Source organism: Nuphar pumila, chromosome 5 (assembly GCF_984573655.1).
Source record: "Nuphar pumila chromosome 5, dmNupPumi1.hap1.1, whole genome shotgun sequence".
NCBI classification, from domain to species: domain Eukaryota; kingdom Viridiplantae; phylum Streptophyta; class Magnoliopsida; order Nymphaeales; family Nymphaeaceae; genus Nuphar; species Nuphar pumila.
Window position 1 is genome coordinate 99,439,175 of NC_143253.1, and position 11,690 is coordinate 99,450,864.

Consider the following 11,690-nt stretch of genomic DNA (forward strand, 5'->3'; position numbering starts at 1 on the left):
CAACCGAAAACACCAATGAAGAATATGAGGTGCCTCTGGCATTTCAGAAACGGGGCCAAGAACAAAGGAAAAGTCGTAAATCAAAGAGCCAGGATGCAGAAAAGCCCCTGCAAGGACAGTTCAGGTAACGGCTAAAGGGGATGAAAACAACTGGCACGTCTATTTCTTGTAAGGAAGAGGTTCTCTCAAAAATAAAAACGAGAAAGTGAGAAGACCCCCTTCCAAAAAAGAACTATTATGTACCTTTTTATTTGTGCATTTAAGCTTTATCTTATTCTTCACATAAACCACAACTTCCTTTCCAATTTAGCACTGGCCACCTACCCCTTTGGGGTTTTCCTAAGTCAGGGCCCACCCTACCAATGTAGCTCCTCCCCTTCTGGTAGTGGTTTGGATGTCGTTCATTTTTAGATGAACGACTCACTATGGCTTCATCCCATTTCAACACATTGCACCTTATCCTCGTTCCCGACCTCATCCAAGCTCAATGAATATCCTGTCCCATCGTTGACCATACATGTCACGTGGAAATGTGAAAATGAATGTGTCACGTTAACCATTTGATTGGGGTGGAATTAGGGATGTACACCGGACCGAGCCAGCTCGTTGGCTCGAAATCAAATAAAAACAAAAAAAGCTGGGTCCCTATTTGTGACAAGTTATCAAGAAACCGATGATGGCTCCTTATTTTATTTTAAACTAGGGGCAAAAAGTTGAGCCCTAAATGAATTTTTCCCCAAAATGAAAACGTGGGTTGGGTTGCCCGTTGTCCTTCACATGTAAGACATTAAAAACATGTGCAATGAGTTGGAACACATGATGACTTTTGTTGTGATAAATGTGAATCAGACTATATTCAAATTAAAATCATACTATTTTCAGTTTGTGCATTTGCAGAACGAACAAGCATCACCAACACAGTGTGGAGAACCATCCTATAAAAAGCCATTTGTATCTCAAGATATATGTCATATTCTTCAACAGTAAGCAGAAGCAAAAGAAAAGAAACAAGTCTTCTTTTATTGTATAATTTTATTAGAAATGGGTTCCGACCTTCCTTCTTGTGCTGCCCAAAGGTATGTGAACTTTTCTCTACGTATATTGTCTATACTCTCTCGATTGGTTCATCATTCTTCTCTTTTTGTTGGGAACAACTTTTTGATATCAAGCCCAAAGTAGAGATGAGCATGTTAATCTTTCTTTTCTTTTCCCTGGTTTCAAACTACATCCAAATCATTTACCTAAAAAAACAGGGATTTCCAAACCATTTTCTCAGTTAACTCTTGAGAAAGTGCTAGAGTTGAGCTTTCTTTTCTCAGAAACCTGAGAAAAGTACTTTATTGAGTGCAAGCAAACATGCAGTAAAGATTTTGGGCAATTCCAACTCAAACACATTTTGAACACTTGCAGATTAGAAGGCAAAGTAGCAATTATAACTGGTGGAGCCAGTGGGATTGGCCTGGCTGCTGCCAAGCTGTTCCATCGCCATGGCGCCAAGGTGGTGATTGCTGATATCCAAGATGAATTAGGCCAGCAAGTCTGTCATGAAATAAGCTCCTGCGGTGATGGCAATGTCATGTATGTTCATTGTGATGTCACTAGTGAAGAAGACATACGCAGCACCATCGATGGCACTGTGGCCAAGTATGGCAAGCTTGATATCATGTACAACAATGCCGGCATAGTCGACCCGAAGAGACCTGGATTAGTCGAGACCGAGAAATCCATGTTTGAGAAAATAATGAGTGTCAATGTAGTTGGTATGTTTCTTGGAGCCAAACATGCTGCAAAGGTCATGATCCCAGCAAAACAGGGCAGCATAATTTTCACATCAAGTGTTTCTTCGGTGGTCGGCAGCCGCGGGCTTCATGCTTATTGTGCATCGAAGCATGCAATAGTAGGCTTCACTAAGAGCATGGCTATGGAGTTGGGGGAGTTTGGGATCAGAGTGAATTGCATATCACCATATGCAGTATACACTCCTTTGGCTACACCGGTGGTTGGCTTTGAGGAGTCTGCATTCTACGAACATGCGAACAAATATTCATATGTGAAAGGGGTGAACCTTAAAGCAGAGATCGTCGCTGAGTCTGCGCTGTATTTAGCTAGTGATGAATCCAAGTATACCAGTGGACATAACCTTGTCATAGATGGAGGTTTAACAATTGGGTTCAGAGAAGACTTTTAAGGATGCATTTGCATGAAATGCAATCTTGATGTAGGAGCCAGAACGAAGCGATACAAGTTTATTGGAACGTTTAGGATCTATTATGTAATTTTGGATCTTTTCTGTTATTTGAATGTTTTTGAATTTAGATATCGGATCATGTCTGATCCATATCTATATAATAAGTTTGATCTAGTAAAAGGTTGATCAAACTTAATAAGTCAGGGTTTGTTAAAATTAGAATTCTCATCTATATATAGATGAGAGATCTAGGGCAGGTCAGTTTGAAAATTGAAAATTCAGTTAATTTCCACTTCTATTTTGTTCGCAGTTATTTCTTGTTTTTCAAGTTTTCAAGGTAGTTTAGCTATATTTAGGTAATTTAACCAATGGGGGGAGCAGTTACTGCACGTCACCATGTGTTGGGACGTTGCAAATTCAAATCCCTACGGTATAGTTGTATAACTGGTATGGGGTCTGTCTGCCTAACCCCAGCTTTCTCTGTAGAAAAATATTTAGGTAATTTAGCTTTGTAGGTATTCTCGACACCAATCTACAAGATTCAGGAATGCCCACTCCCACCAGCTGTGCAGGTGCCTATGCCTTTAACTGGTGGGCTCTGCAAGGACTTGGGCGCTGGTGAGCCCACCGCATGGGGACGTGCTACTTGGTTCTCGGCCAGGATTCCTGATCATCAAAATTTGTCTGCATCAAATATTCATATTCATTACCTTCTTTGATCATGTAATCCTTGACAACATATCTTTTGTTCATGGTGAGGCACAACAATCATCATCATTTGATGCGTAATTCTGTCGAACACTACTTGTGTTATCTCGTTGAACAACTCTTCCCAATGCCTCAACCCTACAACATCTATGAAAACACAGATAATCTTTCCTGGACATTTGGAAGAGGATGAAATAAAATTCCGAGGACAATTTTTTTTTTAAAAGATTGGGGGGACTAATACAAACAAACTGATTTTAAAAAGAATCAGGTGTATTGGGTAACCTATCACCAATTCGCATAACCTAACATCCGATTGAATGTGCAGAGGAACAGATTGCAAAGATGAATGCTTCCCCTTGAACAACCCCTTATTTCTCTCCAACCAGATGAACCACCAAGCTGACACTAACCAACATTTTCACACAAACCGCCATTTTTTGGAGGCGTTGAGAGGAGGAGAACCCAGAAGTAATTACCTAATGCATAAAGCCTCATGAAGGTCATGGTATTTTACTACCAACGGGGGCTCCGTGTGGTTGGTAGGAGCTGTCAGTGCATGTCTCCTTTTGGTGGGACGTTGCAGGTTCAAACCCCAGTGGTACGTTGAATAATAACTGGTGGGGGGTATGCCTAACCCCTGCTTGCCTTTAAAAAAAAAATTGAGCCAAGCTTGAATTCAAACTCGTCTCGTAAAACTTGTTTGCCAGTCCTATCCCCTCGTGAGGATCTCAGATGCACATTTAGGGGTGTTTGAATCAAGGGACACAACAGTGTGTGGGGACTATTGCGTCCCTTCTCATGTGGGACTCACGGTGGGAGCAAACACCTCACAAAAATGGAAGGGTCCCTTGCAGCCAAATTTGAATCTCCATCTTTTGGAAATCAGCCTAAAGGAATATTCGTCAAACTTTGAGCTAATTTTTTATGCAGCAACGATGACCATTCATCTCAACATTTTCTCGAGATGGACACCACACCCATATCGTGAAATGACAAGATGGGTAGCTGTCAATCAGCGGCGACGCTGCATATAATGTCAACACTTCAAAATAACATGTCTGAAAATATCAAATTTTATCACCATATTAACACAATAAAAACATTCGTGCAATACTTTTTATGTTCATATTTTCACTCATATTTTATATGCTTTATGTTTTTTTATAAATGATGATATTTTTTCGAGATTCTTAAAGAAGAAAAAAAAAGCCAGATTTCTGACAATATCGTGAGATTTATCCTCACCGAGATTTTCGACACCCAGGCAAAATATTGTCAAGGTCTCATGCTTTTTTTAATTCGAGTGAACAATGGAAAAGAGTGAGACGGCATCAAAAATTTTATATACAAGGTTTTGAATGACATCTAGGACCCATTTGTTCCAGGAGAGGGGAGGGAACGCCCTTACATGGGAAAGGGCATGTGGCTCAAAGAACTCTATGTTCCCTTTCCTGCGGGAAAGGCCTTCCCCAATTCTCCCACGGTGGGGGAGCTTTTATGAAATGGCTCAGCCCTGCGAAAAAAAAAATGCAGGACCCACTACACTGTGACATGGGCCACCCATTTTTCCCGTGGGACTCTTTGTTTCACATCCCAAGAGAAAGTAGTGGCTTTCCCAGGGCAAAGCTCCCTTTTCCCATGAAACAAATGGGTCTCTAAAGTCACCACCTGCATAGGTGGTAAAAAAAACTTTCCTTCAAATTGTGGATCTTATGCGTTCTGTGGTTCGTTGCGAATGAAAAAGCGAAAGAACTCAAGTAGAATCTCAACAGTGGCACCGCTGCGATTTTCCTACCTTGCAACTCACATGCCCCAAATTTTTAACCCTCGTTAATGTGGGTTTTTTTTGCCACCAAGATGCATCTAATTTACCCAAATGCACCCTATAATTTTTCATGTTGCAGACATGCCCTAAATTCAAGCTTGGCCCATGCGTGTGGTTAGGGTACATACCTTTCAAATGGTTTCAGCCTGAGAGACAAAGCCAATTTTTTTAGCATGGAAAAACCACTGCTGTGATTTAGACGTCCCATTACAGGCCGAGAGCTATGCTGTGACACGAGCGGACACACCGACTCAGACACCGACACATACTGCATTATTTTAATATTTTATTACATCTTGTTTTTATTTCAATAAAAGCCATTTTAATGTTAAAATATTCAAAAATTAGTTTTTTATTGATTAAAAAATAAAAATTTCTGGGTCATCGTGTCCCATTTTCAAAAAAAAAAAATGAATTTTCAATTCGAATCTGAATCCCGCATCCTCAACTACACGAATCAATGTGACATAGGCCTAGAGGTGTCAGGCTAAACTCCATGAGTATGAAGCGAGATTGGGTGAGAATAGTAGCCTTGTTCAGATTTCTAAGCAGCTTACCGCTCTTACAGATTTCTGCAAAATACTCTGCATTTGCTCAAACATTAGATGGCTGGTATCGTTGTTGCTTTTTGTTAAAGGGCAATACCCAATAACTTATTTTCTAAATTGGACTAGAACTGCTAATATCTTTGTATCAAATTACAGATCTCCTGTATCATTAGGTCGTCTTATTTGAACTTAGACAAATAGAACTCGTGTTTTACTCAAATCGCATGATTTAACGGGCCCATACAATATGAAAGACCAAATTCATTATTATTGATAATGGTTTCTTACAAAAAGAGATTGAAGACAAGGAATTAGCAAACTCCCATTTGTTGAGATAGAAAAACAGGCAGCTGGCATCTTCCCCAACTCAACATTGGCTTTCAGAAAGAAAAGATCCATATACTATAAAGTCATGCACAGATAACATGGGAATATTATGATGTAAAGAATATGTTATATTCAATATGTAGTATTGCAAGATCAGTACTTAAGCATTTTTGTATTGTTTTAGGTACCAAACTTAGTTAAGGATAGATTTTTGCCTTTATACAGGACAAAAACCAATGCCCCTTTGTGTCCCAATTACTCTTCTAGTGATTTCCTGATATCCAGTAATATAATACAATAAGATTGGCCGCATTGCACATATCAAAGGTGTTTGTGAAGATAACAAAGACAATCATATGGTTCTTATACTAAACAGTGTGACTATATGCATAGACATACATTTTGAGTAATAGCAGAGAATCCCTTGCATTCGCTGCTTGGAACTTAGCCAACTTTTGCTTATCAGAACCAGAACGTTATAGTTGGCACGCAGTAAGGCTTATAAACCTGTCAAAGAAAAAAGAACGTGTACAAAAATTACCTCCATGGTGATATTGCAGCTCCCATCCAACTCTAAAGAACTATATAGCTCTATTTATTGACAGAAGGCACCAAGTAAAATTCAGCATGGCAGTGGATATTCTGCAAAAAAATAAAGAGTATGTAAGGATTGGTGATCTTATCAATTCTGAAATGTAGTGGAGAAGGATGCAAATTAATGTTGAAAACCTTAATACCTGCTAAAAAATGCTTGCTCTTCCATCTTATATTGTAGCAACAAACAACACCATTCAATCAAATCATAGAAGGTAACTGCCACTTGGCAAACAGTACTAAGATAAAGTGGAGAATGTCCAGGCATAGATCCTCAGGTTCTTCTCATGAAAATTTACTTCTTCACCTCTTTAAAATGATCGTGCAGAACAGGAAGGACAAGGAACAGCCATTAGAAAGAAAAGTATGGAGTGCTGACACATTCATAATTCGGGAAGGCTAGCCAACCAAGGGAGCAACTTTTCATGGACTAAATCAGGTCTGTCATCATGGGGGCAGTGGCCAACTCCTTCCAGGACAAAAAGATCTACATTTGGAAATTGGGATGGTAGAGATGAAAAATATTTTCCAACAGGCCCATCAAGAGGGGTAAATGGATCTTGATCTCCCCACAGGACTAGAACAGGTAGTGAGATGTTTGTCATCAAGGAAGTGAGATTTGGGCCAGGTGGACCTGTCACAATGGATACAAAGGCATCAAGTGCCCCTTCATCATCTGCTGGTCCCTTAATGATCTGCCATTCATCAAGATTTGTGAAAATTTCACATTCAATCAAAATGCACAAGGTAGAAACTATAGAAAAAACAAGTTGATATACTATACAAGTTTCTATCAGAAGAGATGAAATCATGATGATTTGATGCATTTGTTAAAGGAGTTGGACTCTCATCCATGGTAGAGCCCACATCCAACGTGATTGAGAAGTAGTTCATGTCCCTTAAGGAACTCCCACATGAAGAGGCTAAGGAGTCCAATTTGGTGAAAGTTCCATGTAACAACGGAGTCCCAGCCAAGGTTGCCAAACTAGGAAGTGAAAGTGAGAAACGATACGGGAAGCGGAAGCGAGAAGCGAGGCATTTTAAAATTTATAGGAAGCAGAAAGCAAAGTATCAATTTGAAAGCAAAATATGAATAAAAAATAAAGCAATACGGTAACTAAATAGGAATTGAACAAGAAGCAAATAAAAACTAAAATAAAACTGATTATTCTTATATTTTATGACTTTTCAGTAAAAAAAGTTAATTTTTTTTATAAAATCTAACAATCATGGTTACCAATTTAGAGAAAATACATGAAAAGTGAATGGAAGCGTGAGAAGAAATACATGAAAAATATGAAAAAAAATGTGAAAAAAGCATATGGAAAGCATAGACCATGCACATGAGAAGCATAGAAGAAGCATGGGGAATCGAGATTCCCATGAAGTTTCAAAAGCGAGGAGTATCACGCTTCCAAAGCGAGTTTCCAGACAGTGCACTTCCCACCAAAATAAGAAGCTTTTGGTAACTCTGCTTCCAACCAACGCAGGAAGGAGAGGTTGGTTGGAGTCTCTCCCATGTGTACCGCCCCTCTTGCCTGTAAATATAAGCTCCTCTCTCTCAAAGGAGCATATGAGAGAGAGAGAGAGAGAAAATTATATTGGTCATGGACGTAGGCTCAACTTGGTCAAACCATGTTAAACCGTTTTTTGTGTGAGTGAGTGTGATTTATGTGTGGTTGTGTGACTATGTCATTGTGGTGTTCATCCCCTAGTACTTTGACATGGTACCAGAGCCTCGTTGTTCCTATTCAGAGGAACTCATTTTTTGTTTGTGGTGGTCGTGTTTTTCATCTGCATATTCATGTTCAGTTGGGGTGCATATTCTTGTAAACCATTAGTATACAAATGAGGTTTGTAGTTTCTTCCAAAGCAGTTGTGCACAAGTCAAGTACATATTTTTCATGGCAAACCAAGCTTCCTCTTCTTTGTTGTCGCTAAACACAAACATCCAATAAAATGTCTTTGCCAGTTTAGTATCAATAATATGACCACAATAATTATTCGTTATGTTGGTCACAGATTGAGTCAGTAATGTATGGTCAAGATCTCATCAAGTTTGTTGATGTATCATATGTTGCCCCACCTCAATATGTAGTCGAAGAAACCAACATTGCTCCTAATCCCGAGTTTATGATCTAAAAAAGATCAGACCAGTTAATTTTAAGCTAAATAAAAAATATAGTCACTGAGTTAGTTTTGGCTCAGATCATCTGCATCCCCTTAGTCGTGAGGCATGTGTGGCTCTTGAACGTTCCTTTGCCTCAATTAAATCTACAGATTCTCCAATTTATTCTTCAATTTAAGAGGGACTTGCAAACGTTAAGAAATATGAGTTGAGCATGGTCGACTATTTGAACAAGATAAAAAATGTTGTTGATTCGCTAAGTGTTATGGAAGAAGAAGTATTAGATAATGATTTTGTTCAATATACGTTAATCGATTTGTCTATATTAGAGCATGAAGTTTGAGGTGATAGAATCTGGATCTTGATCCAAATCCATATCACTCACATCATTGTTCATGATGTTACTGTTCACATCTTCTAGTTTTCTATTATATTTTATTATATATTATGTTTTTCAAATACTCTTTATTAATCTTCTTGTATTTTGTGTTAATAAGGGTGTTTTAGTAAAGAATGTATTTTACTGTAAAGTGAATATAAATAGCCATAATGAGGCACGATTTTCCCATATTGGAAATCATGAGAGTTCAGCCCAAACCTTTCTCTTGTCTTCATTTTCTCTGCAAGAACCTTAAAAAACCTAAATCTGATATGGTATCAGAGTCATGATCCGGAGTGGGGTTAGAAAATCTTGGTGACCTTTAATATTCGATCTTTCTTTCTCCAGATAACAGTTGAGTCTTCTGTTTTTTTCTCTTTCTGTCTTTTCTTTTCTTTTCTCTCAAATCTGTGTCTCTTCTCTTGGTTCTTAATTCTTAAATCATATATGTGTATTTCTTGATTCACTAATCTTTCTTTATCTTAGTTTTCTCGTTATTTCTTTCCTTTCAAATCGATGTCATTTTTCGAAAAAAATAAAGAAACCCTGAATCGGGTCTATTCAAAACAAAATAAAAAATAAAAAACAAAGTGTAAAATTTTTTTGGGGAAAACCCTTGTGAGGATTTTTTTCATTTTCTTTAAAAAATGATAATAATAATAACACAAACCCCAAATCGAGGTTTGCGTCCAGCCTCAAGAGAGTCACCAAAAAAACAAAAGCTGGCAATCTCTCTATTTTTTTTATCGCCTGAAAAAAAGAAAAAAAAAAGAAAAAAACAAAATAAAACTCATCTTAGTCTTTAATCGCCAACAATAGACTGCTCTGGTTGTTGCCCTTGAGTCGCCAGTGGTGAACACCATTTTGAAAGGGGTGTGAAACTTTTTCTTTTTCGTTAACAGGTAACAAAAAAAAAAAAGTAAAAACACAAACAAAAAGGAAAGAGATATTTGCAGTGGGTCACCGGTACCTGACAACCCTTGATTTCTGAAAAATGAAAAAAAATGCAGTGGATCACCGATATCTGACAACCCTTGGTTTCTGAAAAACGAAAAAAAAAGGCTCAGAAGGGGAAGAATACCTTTTTTTTTCTCCTGTCGCCTCATCGCCCACCGTCGTGATGCCCATTTCTGTTGCTCATATTTTTTATCTTTTTTTGACGACCCAACCGGCGAGCCAAGCGGGCTGCATGTGGTGGAGGATCGAACCCAAAGGGTTTTTTCACAAAAGGGGAACCTAAACAAAAAAAAATCACAGCAGAATGATGATTTAAAAAAAAAATCGAGTTTCTAGAATTCTCGAATGTTTGGCTGCTTTTATATGGTTAAATACAAAAATTTACTAAAATACCCCTAGTCTATTCCACTAATATCAGTCAAGTCCTTGGCTGATTCATTTACCTTTTAGCCCATGTTCTTTTATGTTAATGCTTGTTATATCCTACTACAATAAACTTACCTTTCTGCCCGTGTTATTTTTATATTTGATGTTTGTATCCCTTACTTTATAGAACAGGTCCTTAATTTTTTGGTAATTTCTAGAAAGAGACCTGGCATATATCCAAAATAGGCTTATATTTTTTGAGATTTTTCAGAAAACCCCCTAGTTTATTAAGTTTTATTTTTTTTAGGGTACTATTTTTTTTCTTTCAGTTCTCACCTTTGACTTTTCTGAAATTACAAAAAAGTCCAGTTTGCCTCATTGATCTTAGTTTTAGTTACAATAAGTAAGAAATTCATTGTCTTATGTTTCTTTGGTATTTGCATGACAAAATAAGTTTAATATCATGAATTTGTTGATTATGAACATGATGTTATATGAGTTCATGTCTAATATTTTTTAATTTATCTTCTTATTGAATGTTGGACATATCTTTATCATGCTTTGCCATCATAAAATACTTAAATTCAAAAAAAATAACTAGTAGGGTTTGTGCAACTGAATTGACCAAAACTGATAAATTAAATCAAATCAATTTTTATATTTGAAAGAGGAGGATTACTCTCATTTTGACCTTAGAGGGCATCGAAAATGCCCTAACTGCTGAAATGAGAGACCCTAGTGACAAAGCTACAAAAGCAGATAAAATTGTTTATCTCAAATATAAAAGCGATAACATGTAGAACCATTATGCTCACTTATATGGATCACGATTTGTTATCATTGCAAAATTTTACTTTTGCAAGTCAAACTGACCTTTGAAAAAGATTTCGAAAATAACTCGCATTCGTTTTAAAATGCAGGATAATTCCGAAGAATGAGATTCACCTGTCGGTACGAGGTTCAACCGTTCCTAGAGCCATAACCAGGAGTAATCGAACCAATGATCAATTTGGTGCTTTGTTTTGCTCAACTTGTCTAAATTGATGTTATATTCCTAAATGCACAAAGAATCAGACATGTGCAATGAAATTCTGAAAAATGCAGATTGAAAATATGATGTTTGATTCAAATATTGAAAAATACTTGGAAAAGGGATGATTGAAAATCGTGAATCACATTGGGAGAATACTTTTGAAGAAAAGGAAAATCAATTTCTGAAGAAATCCTGATGTTTTAAGAAAATTGATTTCTTTGAGTTTTGAACTCTTGAATTGATCAAAAGAATGGGCGTGTAGCCCTGTGAAAACTATTCATGATGCAATTTAACCTAGATAAATAAATGAATGCAATTTTAAGAAAATATTTTTAAAGAATTTGAGGAAAATCATTGATAAAAAGGATTTTTGTACCTTATAGAATTTAGATGAAACAAATTCTTTACATATCACTGACTATGGACACGAATATGTATTGAATAATATCCCATTTGATTCTAAAAGGGGTAAATACTTAAAAAAGATTAGAAAATATGCAATGATTTCTGAAAATGTCTAAAAGTGTAGGCTATTTGTGGCTTAAAAAAAGATGATAAATTTGAGTTTTGTTCGTATTCTGACTATGGCCACAAATACGAAACCTACCGAGTTTATCAACTCCTTAGAAGTTAG

At 37.1% G+C, this 11,690-nt stretch overlaps 1 protein-coding gene across 1 annotated transcript; it reads left to right on the plus strand.

The window, feature by feature from the left end:
* Positions 1-911: 911 nt before the first annotated feature.
* Positions 912-2,483, plus strand: LOC149837902 (secoisolariciresinol dehydrogenase-like). The gene is made up of 2 exons (XM_090006262.1): positions 912-1,076; positions 1,411-2,483. The coding sequence occupies exons 1-2, from the start codon at positions 1,042-1,044 to the stop codon at positions 2,186-2,188; spliced, it is 813 nt and encodes a 270-aa protein (XP_089862388.1). The 5' UTR covers positions 912-1,041; the 3' UTR covers positions 2,189-2,483.
* The last annotated feature ends 9,207 nt before the right edge of the window (positions 2,484-11,690 follow it).

Bases quoted from the DNA above. Each gene is read 5' to 3' on its own strand.
- LOC149837902 (XM_090006262.1), top strand. From the start codon at position 1,042: ATGGGTTCCGACCTTCCTTCTTGTGCTGCCCAAAG. The intron at 1,077-1,410 runs GTATGTGAACTT...GAACACTTGCAG, and splicing joins CCTTCTTGTGCTGCCCAAAG to ATTAGAAGGCAAAGTAGCAA.